Source organism: Myxocyprinus asiaticus, chromosome 14, assembly GCF_019703515.2.
Source record: "Myxocyprinus asiaticus isolate MX2 ecotype Aquarium Trade chromosome 14, UBuf_Myxa_2, whole genome shotgun sequence".
Lineage (NCBI taxonomy): Eukaryota > Metazoa > Chordata > Actinopteri > Cypriniformes > Catostomidae > Myxocyprinus > Myxocyprinus asiaticus.
In genome coordinates, this window is record NC_059357.1 from 26,655,300 (window position 1) to 26,672,488 (window position 17,189).

Consider the following 17,189-nt stretch of genomic DNA (forward strand, 5'->3'; position numbering starts at 1 on the left):
AAAAAAAACAAAACAATTGTCCCTCTTGTCCCTAAAAGTCCCTTTACGGTAGAACCAAAGAAAAAAAAACATTTCCGCCCGTTTACTCAACCCTGTCTCTTGGGATACAGGAACGGAAGTGAGCCATGTAGCGAGCCAATCACGACATCTTCTACCCGGATGATTCATCCAGCTCCTCATCGGAACGCTCTTGCCAGAGGTCCCAATCATGGCCTTTCCCAACCTCACTAACTGGCTCAGTTCCCCCTGATCAAGCTGTACTGGAGATATAGAGTGTGAGGGAAAACGCTTACTTTCAGTGCAATGAACTCATGATATCTGGGGAAGTGTCTTGCTATGAAAGGTATGCCACAGCCTTAAAAAATAATTCTGACATATTCCTTCCTGAAATCAGTCTTTAGTTGAACTTTGATATATGGGTTTGTGTTCAAAGCACTACAGGCTGAAAGGATGTTGTTAGTATCTGGAGTAATGCACGTACACCTCGATTGGGCAGAAATCAGAATTTAAGAATTACCACCTTTTCAATTCAGGAATTGAAATTTGAATAGAATTGGTCAGACCCCACAGGATGTTGAATTGGAATGACAGGAAGAGGAGTTTACTGAATTGAGATCCAAAGAAATTCAACGTAGTCACTCAACAGAGGACTTTAATTAGCCTGACAAAACAACAAGTTGGACAAGAACAGATAACTTCAGTATCATCTAATAATTCTATTAATACCATATATGTTATGTTTATAGGTAATTCGTACTGAAAAATTATATCATAAAAAACTGAAAAGATACTCTACTTAAAACTACACTTTATAGTTCTTAAATTAATTTCATTGAATTTTATTCTATTTTAACCTTCAAAATCAAATTACAGTTCTGCATCCTGTTTGCTTCCTCAGTTCTAATTCAGGATTTGAATTGGAATGCATTCTCAATTCTGAATGGCGCACAACCCTGACACACACACACTACATTAGTAAACGATGGATAAGTATCTACCACTTAAAGGAAGATAAAGAGAGTAAGCTTTAATGACACCCCTCAGTCTCTCCTGCGGAGCCTGTATGACATTTACTGCACTTCTCCACCCTGGATAAATATTAACAGAGTCTCATTATACACACCCCTTTCACTCTGTAACACACTTACCTTCTTTCTCTCCTTCTCTTTTGACTCCACTTTTCCTCTGGCAGAGACCTCACCCATCCGTCTTTCTACACTCTCATTGTGTGTGTGTGTAGTGTGTGCGCGTGTATGTACTAAACTTAGCAGCTCTAGTCATAAAGTGTGGTGTGTGAGTCGTGAGGCGACTTGCTGTTGACATGGATAACATTTCATAGATTTAAGTCCTGTCAAACTTGTCACATGCACCTCAGAATACGAGAATATTTCAGTGTTTATCTTGCAGATGTCATTTTTACATTCAAATAGCATTTTTTTTCCTCCCTTTTCTCCCCAATTTGGAATGCCCAATTCCCAATGCACTCTAAGTCCTCGTGGTGGCGTAGTGACTTGCCTTAATCCAGGTGGTGGAGGACGAATCTCAGTTGCCTCCGTGTCTGAGACCGTCAATCCGCGCATCTTATCACGTGGCTTGTTGAGCGCGTTACCGTGGAGACATGGCGCGTGTGGAGGCCCACGCTATTCTCTGCGGTATCCATGCACAACTAACCACGCGCCCCACCGAGAGCGAGAACCACACATTATAGCGACCACGAGGAGGTTACCCCATGTGACTCTACCCTCCCTAGCAACCGGGCCAATTTGGTTACTTAGGAGACCTGGCTGGAGTCACTCAGCACGTCCTGGATTCGAACTCGCGACTCCAGGGGTGCTAGTCAGCGTCAATACTCTCTGAGCTACTTAGGCCCCCTCAAATAGCATTTTTAGTGATTTATATTTACATTACATTTATTCATTTGGCAGACCCTTTTATCCAAAGCGACTTACAAAAGAGGAATAAAGTGATACAACCCCAATTCCAAAAAAGTTGGGACAGTATGAAAAATGCTAATAAAACAAAAAGGAGTGATTTGTAAATTATATTCACCCTTTGCTATTTTGAAAGCACTACAACTACACATTATATGATTTTTATCTGTGAATTTCATAGTTTTTAAAAAAAATATGTAGTAATGGGAGCCTGGGTAGCTCAGCAAGTAAAGACGCTGACTGCCACACCTGGAGTCGCAAGTTCGAATCCTGGGCATGCTGAGTGACTCCAGTCAGGCTTCCTAAGCAACGAATTGACCCAGTTGCTAGGGTGGGTAGAGTCACGTTGGGTTAACCTCCTCATGGTTGCTATAATGTGGTTCTCGCTCTTGGTTGGGCACATGTTGAGTTGTGCGTGGATGCCACATAGAATAGCGTGAGCATCCACATATGCTAGGTGTCCGCGGTTACACGCTCAACAAGCCATAAGATGTGTGGATTGACGTCTCAGATGCTGAGGCAACTGAGATTCGTCCTCCACCACCAGTATTGAGGCGAGTCACTACGCCACCATGAGTGCACTGGGAATTGGGCATGCCAATTGGAGAAAAGGGGAGAAACAGATGATTGCAACATGCTCCCAAAAAGTTGAGACAGAGGCAATTTAAGACTAATAACAGTTTGATGAGTTGAAATAACAAGGATATGTGAAACAAGAGATGTTAAACAGGTGAGGCAATTTTGTCATAATACTGTATACTGTATAACGGGTTGGCAACCTATTGCATGCATGCCAGCATTGGCGCGTGGAGGGGTAATCACTGGCACGCCAGCAACGGCGAGAGAGGAGTAGACTATTTTATTCATATGAAATTCCGCACGTGCATTCCAATCTACATCTTGATGTAATCTTTCCTCATGATCACGCAGCGTGTTTTCATGAGCTGAACAGGAGGCTAAACAAAAAGTTAAAATGTGACGAGACTGCAGTATATCCAACAGACTCGTGCAGCGCGTGCAAGCCATTCATGCATCACGAGCCGGCAGCGCATCACTTTTGGTTAATCACGTGAGTAAACTCGCCCGCTTTGCTTCGGTCAGGCTGCACAGATGACAGCCTGCATTCCGTGTTTCATTTGTTTCTTTTTGCTTTCAGAACAACACGTGATGTAATAAGGAAAACACACCTATTAATCCTTGAGATTTCCAACCAAGCATACAAGTACACTCTCCTTAAACCATAGGAAAGGTCTCAGCTGAGAGTAAAATTTTGAGTTCACTGTAGCCCAGAAAATCCAACCCATAACATTTTACCAACATATTTCCATGATTTTTTTGTGGTCACTTGTGATTACTGGATAAAGATATTTAAAATTCATTTTGTTGAGATTGCACTCACTAGAATATTTTTTGGCAATTAAATATTTAGAGCTGAGTGTAACAAAAAACTTATAATAAACTATTGAAATTTACATTACTTTTAAATATTTTATTAACTTCAAAGATTTTCCAGGCCTGGAAATCACAATTTCCAAATTCAGCTTAAGATGGTTTCCATGCTTTTCAAGCTTTCCATGACCGTGAGAACCCTGATGCCATAAAATGCATGTGTATATGCTACCCTGTTGGAAAAACATCTTAAACCAGCCTAAACTGGTTTGCTAGTCTTAGCTGGTCTCCCAGCCAGGTCAGGCTGGTTTGGTTTGCTGTTTTTTGTAGTATTTTTTTAATAGTCAAACCATTAAACCAGCTGAAGACCAGCTTAGCCAGGCAGAGAGACCAGCTAAGACCAGCAAACCATCTTGGGCTGGTTTAAGCTGCTATATCTTTCACAAAGAAAAATCCTAAAACTTTATTTCCAGGATTAAAAACTTACAATAATGACCATTCTCTGGAACCTTCTGTTTGCATGGCATTTACGTAAGCTGTACTGAACCATTGAATGCCATTGATGGTCCCTGAAGCTTATTAGAACTGTAGAACATGAATAAGAATATGTTCTTCTCATTTAAGTCAAATGTTTTGTGTTTCTTTGAAAGTGTTTGTGTAAAAAAAGAATAGTCTTGACTCTTTAGCCTCCTGACCCTCAGGAGCCCCAGCCACGGCACGGAACAAGACTGTGCCAGAGCCCAAAACATGACACCACCGAGCGACACAGTCTCAGACACACACGCACACACAAAAAGCAGCATGTCAGTGAAAGAGGTCAAGGTGGGGTGGGGGCTAGAGTTACAGCTGAGGAGGGGAGGAGGTGGAATGAGTCAGTTTACATCCCGAATCGATTCTGACAAACCTCACCGGGTCACTAGATCAAAGGGCAGAATCCGAGCCAACGCATACCGGACATTAACGGGAACCCACAGGCGAGCCGAGCGTGGCACCGTGGCCCATGCCTGCCAGTGGGTGGGTGGTTGACAGGGGTCAAATGGTCATCTGAGTGGGTAGAAATACATGGTTGTGTAAATGAGCCTCCTTGTAATTTTCCTGGAAATCAAGTAGAAGCCGCCCATAAACGGTATTTATTGCAAATTGCGGGCTGCTTAGTACCTGTATGGTGAAACAGTGGCGTTATTGAGTACAGGGCCATTCATAAGAAAATTGCAGGCAAAACGGCAGGAGCAAAATAATCCCTCAGGACACTTTCATGTGCGGTTTGTAGCCTTCACCTCCCTGAAGGTATCGGTGGCTTCACTGTGTGTGTTTCAGTTTAATAGTGTTGACAGAGGCAACACCTTTCAAAGCAGGAGATGTTTCTCTAATTTTTTCTTTTCATGTAAGACACCTTTATCTCTGTTCCTTCTTCTCTTATGCCATTAACATGTAAGCTTGCATGCAACAGAGTATTAAAGGAGTAGTTCACTTAAAAATTCACCTTTACTCACCTTTTATGATATACTAAACCCTTCTGATTTTCTTCCATGCAACACAAAAGGAGAATTTTTGAAGACTGTGCTGGTTGTTCTTTTCCATGCAATTACAATGAATGGGGATTGAAGCTTTCACGTTTTAAAATGGATGCAAATGTACAATATTAGTATAATAAGATTGGTCCATACAACTTGTGCACCATATTCCAAGTCTTCTGAAGCTATACAATAGCTGTATGCGAGAAACAAACTGAAATTTAAGTAATTATTCAGTGATAATCTTCCCCTCAAATGAGCTGTTAACCACTGCATTCGGTCAGATTAATTAACGAATCAAGAATGACTCGAATGATTTGTTCATAAATCGAACATTGATATTTCTCAGAAATTCTCATGTATGTGCCAAGAAGACCTGGGGTGGTTATCAAGATATTCAGTGAATAATGACCTAAAGTTTGGTCTATCCCTCACACAAAGTTATTGAAAAACACGAGTGGTTTGGACCACATCTATGATACTTACATAGTACTTTTTTTTATCATTTTTGAAGCTTGAAAGCTTCAGTCTCCATTCATTGTAAATGCACAGACAAGTCTTCAGAATGTCTCTAGTGTTCCATGGAAAAAAAATTCAGTTTTGAATGACATGAGGTTAAGTAAATGATGACATAATTTTCATTTTTGGGTGAAGTAGCCTACTCCTTTAACATGGCAAGGAACACAGGTGTGAGAGGAAACTAAAGCCGACATCAGATCCCTTAGCGGGGAAGGACAGAGTGTGTATTTACTGTCCGCTGTGTGTGAAGGGTCTGAGGGCTGGCTGCGGTACAGGCCAGGGTTGGTCCAGGTGGGATGGGTGGGGCAGAACTGGGTCTGCTTTGCATGTAGATGGATTGAGCGCACACAAGCTCCCTCTGTCTCTTTTTCAGTTAAGAGACTGGCCCTCGTTTTTTAATGTATTCTGCCTGCAGCAGTTCAGTGCCCAGGACTGCTGAGTGTGTGTGCTCGAATCCACTGCCAAGTAGCACTTGTTCAAAGGGTTATGCATGTGTATGTACTGTATGTAGTGTTGGGTTTGAGTCCACCTTAGTTGAGTCCGAGTCCAAATGGGGCCGAGTTGGACTCAACACCAAGTCCATAACAGGCCGAGTCCGAATGAATCTGTTCATGAATCTGAATTAAAATTGTAACCGTTAACTCAACATTAATATTTTAAGCTTATTTTAACCTTCACAACTAAGAAAAACTATTTGTCAATATAAATGTAACAAAAACACCTCTGTTGCCTTTCATATATATATTTTATGATTGGTTTCCTGCTGAACAAACTTCAAAGTGGTTTCAGAATGAAAGCATATGCTTTAGGTGCATGAAGACAAAACTGTCCTTCAACACAATTATTATTGCGTTCTGTTGACATTTCAATGATTTGTCCATCAAACAGCCTAAAAAAGTGAAAACTGCATTAGTCATTACAACCAAGATTATGTTTCGAATTTTAATTTACTTTTTATTTCTACTTCATTTTCAATTTGGCCATTCAATTTAATTTACTTTTATTTAAAATGATCCCTATATAAAGAAATAATAATATATACTGAGATTTCTTTCTGAATCTTTTTTCTCTATCTGCCTACTGATTTGGGAAAATATAGTACATGCAAATGAGTCAACACAGTAGTAATTAACACTCGCTGAGAAGTTACGTCTCATGAATTGACTGCAAATGCTTCATCCAAAAACACTGGAAAGCCCACTGATAATATTATGGCCATGTAGTCACGGACATGGTTTTCTAGTAAATTTGCAGGAAACCGCACAATGCAGGGCAGTTCTGCTTCCAGCTTGTGTACCTAAATCCCTGATGCGTCCGTGTGCGTCTCGCAACAGCTGCCGCAGAAGATTAAAAAAACAAAAAAACAATTGATATTTGCTTAAGCGGCAGCCATGTTGGCCTGCACAAATGCCACATGCAATTTTACCAGTTGTCAGGTCCCGTGTCGTGTCAAACTGCCTTGTTTAGTTTCTATTACATTGGATACATACCCGTCTTTGTTTTCATTGTGCCAGCCACCTTGGTAGTGGATGTTATACAGTAGTATCATTCAAGCGTATAGGTTGACTTTATAGGTTTGCTTAAACACAGTGAAACAACTCTGGCTACGTCTATGACTTCATGAGCTAATACAGCTGCATGCAGACAGATATGTTCATTAATTTCTGTTTTGGTATTTATTTATTTTTTTCATTGCATCACAAATATCATGAACTCGGCTGGACTCGGAGTCCCAAAGGCTCGAGTCTGAGTCAAGTCCTAGTAAAAATGCATCTGAGTCCGTGACATGTTCAAGTCCATTAAAATTTGACTTGTGACTCGAGTCTGAGTCCAAACTAAAGTACCCCAACTCTATCTGTATGTGTTTATGACCCAGTAGAGTTGCGCAATGCCAAATATTTTTCAACGGTATGATATAATCTTGTTGCTGATTTCAGTACCATACTCCAATGTAGTGTTATTAGCAAAATTTTATGGGATATGACATTTCTGAGATGAAATCATGGCAGTTGAGATGACAAGTTGACGATTAATAAAATTCAGGTTTTAATATGGCCAAGTGTGATCACTGAACAGCAAAAGGATGTCATTTAAATACCCCGTGAAATCAAAATTAATGTTCTGCTAGTCCATATCTGTTAGCTTTAAGGTCATCTACAGTGTATGCTAGTATACTTCTAAACATTGACAAAGCTTGTTTTCAGAAGATATATGCATTTGAAAAAGACTCCTTAACATTCATGACGTCACATAGAGGTTCAGAAACCTTGTCTAATCAAACGCTTTCTAGAACTAAAACGCACCCTCCCACTACCTCTGTTCAGCACACCTGACTATGTTCAAACTGGCGCTGTTCATGCCTTCGCAGGGCACTTCGAAGGGAAAGTGAGTTTTGACTGATAATTATCACCATTTTGCCATCTGGAGCTCTCACAGTGAAGGGGTAATTGTCTTCGAAGAGAATAGGACGAAGGGATGATTACTTCTGAATGGGACGTGCCAACACGGGAGCTGGAAGCGAGGAAAATTACTCAAGTTTATTTTTAGAAACTGGAGGTTTCTTGGGATATTCAGCTCGAGTAGTGTTTTTTAGTCTATATTATGCTTATTGTATTGTAATTCATAATATGGATATATTATCTTTTACTCGCTTGTTTCTTATTCATCTACATTGGCACTGGCTCCAGCCTTTATGTTAGCAAAGACTGCGATGCTCTGTGTTTTTTTTTTGGGCTTGTTATGCAGTAACGGGTTTACTAAGATCACCATTCTGTTCTCAAGTCTTTAGAAAAGCTGGCCGGCATTGAGAAAACTTCTCAGTTTCCCCGGTTAGTGGCTCTGACATAAGTAGCACAGTTGAAAGTGTGTGTCTGTGTGTGTGGCTGTACACTAAAGTCTATTGGCTATTTTTAAAAATGGGACGAGCCCGCCTCCCTCTCCTGTTTCAGTAGGAAATACGTCAAAACACCATATCTAATCGTGCTCGTCAAAGCACTTAACAGGTACTTTAAATAAATAAAATATAGTCTGCATGCGCTGCACGCTTCAGAATGAACGTGAGGTGCCTCTGTGCTCTCTGTCATAATTCATACACAGATCGCGCATGATGCTCAATGCAGTGTGTTTAGTGTTTGTGCAGCTGTAAATACTTGCATGAATTCCTTCTCCAGTGAGATTGCAGCATTTTATTTGGAATGTGGCGCTTATTAAAAACTACCTTCAAAAACACACTGGAAGAACTCCAGTTCCACCAAGATAAAAGTCTATGAGATTTTTTTTTTTAATCCACCAGGTGAAAATTGCAAGTCTAATCACATAGAAAAGTAACAGCACACTTTTTCTCAACAAGCTGAATTATTTGAGGCATCATGTCCATAGCACAAACATGAAGGATGAGTGCCAAAGTTTTAATATGTAGGGTCAGAAGTTTAGAACAAACCCCTAACCCCAAGTATGAGCAATAATTACACTACCGTTCAAAAGTTTAGCTTACTCATTCTTTCTTTCTTTATTTTTTTTTTCACATTTTAGAATAATAGTAAAGTCATAACAACTATGGAATAACAGAAATGGAACTATGGGAATTATGTTGTGACTAAAAAAATCCAAAATAAATTTTAAAAAATGTTATATTTTAGCATCTTCAAAGTGGCCACACTTTGCAGAAATGTACGCTTGACATTTTCTCAACCAACTTCTTGAGGTATCACCCTGGGATGCTTTTTAAACAGTATTGTAGGAGTTGCCATCTATGTTGGGCACTTAGTGGCTGCTTTTATTAATTATTTGGTCCAAATCATCCATTTCAAAAAATAATTTTTTTTTTTTTTTTTAGTTTTGTAATTAAATAAATTAATATGTTGGCACAATTATATTTTTGTCTACAAAACTAATTTCAAACATTTAAGCATACGCCTTCAGATCAAAAGGTTTTTAAGATCATGAGCAACATTTCAGGCAAGTGACCCCAAACTTTTGAACGGTAGTGTATATTGATTCTTGTCTTAACAAGCACCACTATATATAATTAGCTTAATTTAAGAATAGTAGAGGTCAATGAGAAGTCCCAATTTAGATAGCTTGGTGATTATGTGTGTGGTAGTCTCGGAACTGTCAGTATCGGGTGGCTAAGAGGAAGTGTGGTCAGTTTTTGTATCACTCAGCATTATATTTACAGAGCTCTTGGGGATTTCTTCAACGTAGGCAGACTTTTAGAGTCCAGGAATTGACCTTGTGGCATATTGCATTTGTATTGTTGTTTGGCGAGTATCATACAAAAAATGACATGATGAAACTGATCATTATAACACACTTTATCGTAACCCTGATGATTGAAGAAAGTTTATAGCCATGAAACACCATACACCCAGCTTACTGTGTCACTAAACAACTTCAGTATGAAGTTTTGCCATTAATTGGAGACCAAATGCTACATTTGCTTGTGGTTAGCCCTGTTGAGCTACATCAAAGGGTTTCCAGGTCATTCAGTTTGACCTCTCCTGGACCCCAGCTGCAGTCCAGAGCTCCTTCTTTCCCTCTTTAATATGAGCAAGGAAAGGGGAAGCCAGGCCTGAGGAATGCACTAAAGAATCCGGACGTCCTATCAAACCTTAACCTGCAATGCTGTCAATCATCCACTCTGGCGCCAACAGCCAAAACGGCTCCGGAAAGCTAGTTTTTGAGTTCTGCTTAGTGCACTGTGGATGATATGCGACTCCCTGTTTACAACGAATGAAATACAGGAAGTGCACACTTCAGCTTTAAATTAATGCTTGCGGCATTCAGTTAATTTGGTATTCAATTTTGGTAAAGATTCTTAGACCAGCTTTTTCTTGACGAAACATTTTTCACCTGCAATGTCAACACTACATAGCTTTTTGTTATTGTCCTAATTGAAGTACCACATCGAACCACATGATGTTTGTTGAATAATCGAAACATTGATGAGCTTCAGTTTCCTTCACTTACAATGTTCTCCATGTACTGCAGATCCTTAGAAAATATGTAGAAGTTTACTGGAAGGGAAGTACAGTGATCAATACCTGCCAGATGCCCATGTGTTCTGTCCTTTCTCTCTTACAGGGGCAACTAGAGGTCACACTGTCTCAGCCCACTCGCTCAACCAATGGCACTCCCTGGTGAGTTCAGACATTAATGTTGTTAAATTGAGTGTGTGTGCGTGTGTACGCACTTAGCTATGGTTTGGGAACAAAACTGACGCTAAAAGTGAGCTAAATCCAACAAAGCCTCCTTTTGGGGACATTTGGAGATGTTCTTAAAAATACAAATAAAGCAGATACAGTTTTTTGGGGGGTAGGGTTAGGCTGTGTGTTAGGGTTAGTCTGTAGTCATTATAATTAACTTTATATAAAAGAATATAAGTCTATGGTATGTCCTCATTTATAAAGCTAAGTAAACATATGGGTGTCACAACCTCGATTGTTAGAAAGAGAGAGAGAGATGAATACAAACGGATATGTTATCCAGTGCAGCACATATCCTTAAATGTTTATCAAACAGTAATGCAATGGTACTTTGGCATACACATGGTACTAAATGAGTCCCATATTCATATACTGTGATATTTACCTGGAACTCCAAGGTACTTCAAAGAATACCATGACATTACCATTGTCCAAAAAGCCTGTTATTACAATGCAACTATGTCCAAAAAACGTATGTTAGTTTGTAGTTATGAGAAAATACTCTTTAGTCTTTTTTTCCTTTGAAGTTTTTATAGAAAAGGAGTTACAAGTCGAAATTATTCTTTGTTGTAATCAACATTATGCCACAAATGCTATCGATTGAACTTGTATTGAACCTGGAATATTCACTGTCAGAGACTTTTAAACAACACACGCACACACACACACACACACACACACACACACACATACAGTACATGTTGGTGAGGCTATCCTTATGTGGACTCTCCATAGACATAATTATTTTTATACTGTATGAAATATAGATTCTATCCTCTAACCCCAACCCTACCCCTAAACCCTAACGCTCACAAAAAACGTTCAGCATTTTTACATTTTCAATAAAACATAATTTAGTACGTTTAAGCGATTTAAATTATGGGGAAACTAGAAATGTCCTCTTAAACCACGTTTATAGCATAATACCCTTGTAATTACCATTTTGTAACCTAAAAAGTTTTCCTCGTAAACCTCCCAAACCCGCCCACACACACACCAGGTTTTACAGCCACTTGTAAGATAATGGTATGTGGGCCAGCCTGACTGTGTCACAGCTTTGGGTGTGTCAGAACAAAGACTCGAACACACACACGCACAGAAAAGGTATTTACCTGCCTGACGTACCCCCTTCTCATCAAAAATATTGTAAAGGAGCAGTTATTGTGGTGTGTTATCAAGATTGAGAAGCCTTGAATCTAGACGAAGATCTGTGTGGATGTGTGTGTGTGTGTGTGTGTGTGTGCTTTAACAGGTTGAGATTTGCATGAAACTTTCAGCCAGACGATGACTCAGTCTTTTTTATCGTGAGTAGAGGTCGGTCAGTCTCATCACGGATTAGACACACACACTGCTCAGCTGGCTGTATATGGATTGTCTTGGCAGTATTCTTAAGTAAACCGTATTATGTTTAGCAGAGGTCAGAAAGAGCCACTTCATTACTACCGCCCTCAATCATACCATATCAGAAAATCAGAAAGGGAGAAAGTATTGTCTTTATCAGCCTCTCTCTATTTCCTTCCTCCCTTTTTTTTAATCTCAAACTTATTTTAGGTTTTCCTTACAGTCTGTTTTCTGTTGGCCTGCTGTTTTACACTTGCAGTCAATGCAGAAATGCTGTGTAATGGGTCAAGCTGACAGTTCACAGCTTGGTGCTAACATGTTTCCCATGTTTCAACAGCTAGCCACATAGTTTCTGTATTAAAATCTGTTGGATTTTCTTTTTTTCTTTTTTTTATTGTTTGGCATCTATTTGTAAAGTTTTGCTTCACATTTTTGAGTAATGTTTGAGTAATTTCTCCTCTAGGATTCACTACATGGCACACACTAAATGGGGAAATACCATAGACTTCTGTTGTTTTGATAAAAAAGATTTAAGATGTTATAGATAATTTAAAAAATATATATATATTTTCAGAATTGAAAACAGAAACAGTTTTGACTTTATTTATTTACTTGAATATTTACATTTACGCATTTGGTAGATGCTTTTATCCAAAGTGACTTACAGTGCCCTTATTACAGGGACAATCCCCCTGGAGCAATCTGGAGTTAAGTGCCTTGCTTAAGGACACAATGGTGGTGGCTGTGGGGATCGAACCAACAACCTTCTGCTTACCAGTTCAGTGCTTTAGTCCACTACACCACCACCTCTCCATCTATATTTGAACCGATTTTTCTTATTGTGGACACTCTGGAATGTCCCCAAAAGGAGGTTTTGTCAGATTTAGCTCACTTCTGGGGACAAATTTGTTCCCAAATTGTCGCTTGGTACACACACACGCACACGCATACACTTGTGCATATATACACATACAGTACAGCATACACACACGTGGCAAGTGTGTGCAGCCTTCCAGCAAGGGCATTGCTTGGTTAATAAATAAGCAGCACTGCATTGTTATTAAAATCAATCAGCTATTGAATACAACTCAACATGTCACATAAGTGCCCTATAGAGAATTGTGCGAAGAACGGTTGTAACATATTCATAGAAAATGTTGCACACTCTGAAGTTAACTACAGGGAGAAGTACACAAACCAAAAATTGAGAATTCTTACGCTTTTTTTTTCTGTTACATAGTAATGCATTGAGGCCAGCCATTAGAGTTAGCAGTTCGCTATTTCCTCACAGGCTGCCTAAAAAAATATCGTGTTCTTGCCAACTAGAATGTTTTTATTTCATTTTAGAAAGTGTGTGTGTGTGTGTGTGTTTTATGGACAACTGGGTCATATAAGGCTTTATCATTATGGCGGTAGCCATTGATTAATCAGGTCATTGATATTGTCTGGCTGTTCATTATCTTTCATTTTCCTGTTGCAAGTCACATGGAGTTTGCAGTTAAACACACACACACACACACACACACACACACACACACACACACACAGAAATCCCCTCGATTCAGGGGACATTTATAGGGAGCACATAAAATATTTTTCCCTTCTTTCTACCTTTCCTCCATCTCTTTTTTTTTTTTTTTTTTTTACAGTTTCCTGTCAATGTAGGCCACCCAGATGGTTTAGGTTAGAGAGCATAGGCCACAGAGAGCGTCAGAGAGGGAGTGTTACGCACACACACGTGGCCCTACATTGCCTTCATATTAACCATTCTGTCTGGCATCATTTCCAGTTCCATGACGTTAAAATACCACTGAAAGCTTAAAGGAATTGGTAGGGGTTGTGATTTCACGTGCAGGGATTGTCAGTAAGAGCAAAAGGAAGAGAGAGAAGGAGTTTGTTTTGGGGGGGCTCTTGTGACGTGTGGAGAAAACCTTTAACCAGCTGGACTAAATGTTTCTCAGAGTGGATTTGCTTTCACCTCTGTAAACAAACACAATGTGTTTTTTTTTTTTTTTGTCACCCATCTTACAGTGTCCTAACCAGGTGCAGTCAGATATAGCATTACTGATAAAATTCCCATGTAGTTTTTGTCCTAATCATTTGTGAACACGACAAGCAACGAGCAACAAGTCATTTTATTGATATTGTTTTTCAATTTTTGCTGTCACACTGGGTAGTCCCACCACCCACATTGACATCTCATTGGTCCAAGCTACTGCTTCAGTCCACTATCCTAATTTCAGTCATAAAACCCAACATGCCGCAAGTTAATAGGTTCTTTGAAAATGTAATCTTTTTGCCAATCGCTCGCATGGTGCAGCTAATTGATCCGTTAACATATAATCTGTTAGTCAGTCAATTTATGTACTCTCTCTTTGTCTGATATTTAAACTGCTTTAGTTGTTTGCAGGTAAGCTGGTTTCACTGCAGCACATTATGAGACTTTTCTCTCTGAAAACCACCTCCTCCCAAGCATCATTTGTCTAGATCTCATGTCTGGCCATATATTTTGAAAATGTGTGATCACAGATGAGGCATTTTGGCAGTTTCGTTCTAATTTGACAAGGAAGCAGTTCTCTTGCCTTTAAAAATGCACATTCTGCAGGAGAGAGTAATTTTTTATATGAACTGCAGCTGTGCTCATTGCATCATATCATTAATAAGACGAACGATCTATCAATGTTCAAATTTTCCATGCATACATTTTTTATTACATCTATGTATGTGGTTGCAGACAAATCTTGTAGAAAAGTGAAATCGCTCACAGAAACTTCAAATCAAATAAAATCAAATTACTTTGTCACTCAACCATATACACAAGTGCAACAGTGGGTGAAAGTCTTGGGTGCAGTTCTGAGCAACATAGCAGTCATGACAGTGATGAGACCTATACCAATTTACAATAAACATCAGAGTTACACAACACAATTTACATATCTAATATACACATAATTACACAACACAGTATACAAATAATAATATACAATGTACAGTATACGATACACACAATATATAATACACATACACACAATATAGAATACACAGTATACAACAAAAATAGAATATATAAAATATACAGTATGTTGTATTGCAGGCTGTTGGTTGATAGTCAGTTGTCAGTGTATTGTTAGGAGAGAATATCTTTATAACAGTCCAGTGTGAGATATAAGATTATGGGATTAATAAAGTGCAGTGCTGATGTATATTGATCGTGAGAGATCAAGAGTTAAAAAGTCTGATTGCTTGGGGGAAGAAGCTGTCATGAAGTCGGCTGGTGTGGGTCCTGATGCTGCGATACAGCCTGCCTGATGGTAACAGTGAGAGCAGCCCATGGCTCGGTGTGGCTGGTGTCTCTGATGATCCTCCGAGCTTTTTTAACACACCGCCTGGTATATATGTCCTGGAGGGAAGGAAGCTCGCCTCTGATGATGTGTCTGGCGGTTCGCACCACCCTTTGCAGGGCTTTGCGTTTGAGGACGGTGCTGTTGCCGTACCAGGCAGTGATGCAGCCAGTCAGGATGGGTTCCAGTGCTGAGGGTTAGTGATGAGGAGATGTTGCTGCCCATTCTAACCACCTGGCGTCTGCTTGACAGGAAGTCCAGGATCCAGCTGCACAGCGTGCTGTTTAAGCCCAGAGCCTGGAGTTTCTCAAAAAGCTTGGAGGGCACTATGGTGTAATGCTGTTTGTGAGCTGTAGCCTACAAACAGCATTCTCACATAAGTGTTCCTTTTTTCCAGGTGGGAGAGAGCAGTGTGTAGTGTAGATGCAGTGGCATCATCAGTGGAGCGATTGTTGCGATATGCAAACTGCAGTGAGTCCAGTGAGGGAGGCAGCACAGAGCAGATGTAATCTATGATTAGTCTCTCAAAGCATTTGCTGATGATGGGGGTCAGAGCAACAGGACGCCAGTCATTTAAGCAAGTGATTTTGGATTGCTTTGGTACAGGCACAATGGTGGATGTTTTAAAGCATGTGGGGACCACAGACAAGGAGAGGGAAAGGTTGAAAATGTCCGTAAAATCACCAGCCAGTTGGTTCGCCGGACAGAGAGTGAACTAACCTCTGTAGCTTTGGCCACGAGAGCTCTCTCCAACGAGCATAAAAAGTATTTAGCTCATCCGGCAGAGAGGCAGCGGTGTTCACGGCAGAGCTGTTGTGGACTCTGGGAAAAGAGTGGGCAGCAGTGGGTAGGGTTTGGATGGATTTGATTGGACAGCTGTGGAAACCTTGGAGACGGAGCCCTCCCATCCTCCTACCCCCGCTCACCCCACAAATGATTAATGATATTAATTCCCTGCCACATGCTTCTAGAGTTGGTGAGTCGAACTGTCCTTTAATCTTGTCCTTGTACTGGCGTTTGGCTGCTCTGATAGTTTTGCGGAGGGCATAACTGGCTTGTTTATGCTCCTCCGTGTTCCTGGAATTAAAAGCGGAGGTCTGCGCATTAAATGCCGCACGAACGACGCTATTAATCCATGGTTTCTGGTTCGGATAGATCCGTATAGTTTTGGTCGGTACAATGTCCTCTATGCACGTACTGATGAAACACGTTATGCTATCAGCGTAAACCTCGATGTCGTCATCAGAGGCGGACCGGAACATCTCCCAGTCTGCGTGATCGAAACAGTCTTGTAGCATAGAATCTGATTGGTCCGACCAGCACTGGACCGTTCTGAGGGCGGGTGCTTCCTGTTTCAGTTTCTGCTTGTAAGCGGGCAGAAGCAGAACGGAGGAGTGGTCCGATTTTCTTCTCCACTGACTTGCCTGCAGTCGACTCCATTATCTCAAAGGAGACGGGTGATGTGAGCTCCACTGACTCCCTCTTTACACTAATTGGTTGGTGCTCCCAAAAGTTGCTCCTCATTTGCATAAAGTTAACCTTTTCTAAAGTCGCCGGACACTTCCACATCATGTGGCAAGAGGTCGCTGTTGCTCGAGAAGTCGCCAGCTCTCATTGAAAATGAATGAGATCTAGTTGCTTGAGTCTATTTGATGTCTATGATCTCCCTCTAAACCATGTGTAGGTTATCTGTTAGTATTGTTTGAGAAAGTCAGCATCCCACTTGGTTGACAGTACAGACTGATAATTTGTGTAGGCCGCATTAGCTTCTGTTTTAGGGCTGAATGATTTGGAAAAAAATGAAATTGAGATTATTTTGAAGAAAATTGCGATTTGAACTGCGATATGATAAAAACATAAAACAAAAAATTTGTGATTCCCTTTTAACCAAAATTAAACCATGTTTTGCTCATGCTTTACTGCTAACTGGAAGTACTGTTTTAGAAAGGG

The 17,189-nt window shown here is 40.2% G+C and overlaps 1 protein-coding gene across 3 annotated transcripts in view; it reads left to right on the top strand.

Annotated features, from left to right (window-relative positions):
• Window positions 1-17,189, top strand: part of LOC127451770 (unconventional myosin-X-like) — an 88,110-nt gene that overhangs the window by 41,452 nt on the left and 29,469 nt on the right. For 2 of the 3 annotated variants that reach the window (XM_051716703.1, XM_051716700.1), the window contains exon 2: window positions 10,436-10,491. The exons of the other annotated variant lie outside the window; for it this stretch is intronic. Coding sequence is in view for 1 of the 2 variants with exons in the window: in XM_051716700.1 (XP_051572660.1) it covers window positions 10,436-10,491 (56 nt within the window). In the remaining variant the exon portion in view is untranslated. The remainder of the gene's footprint in view (window positions 1-10,435; window positions 10,492-17,189) is intronic. 3 annotated transcript variants of the gene reach the window in all.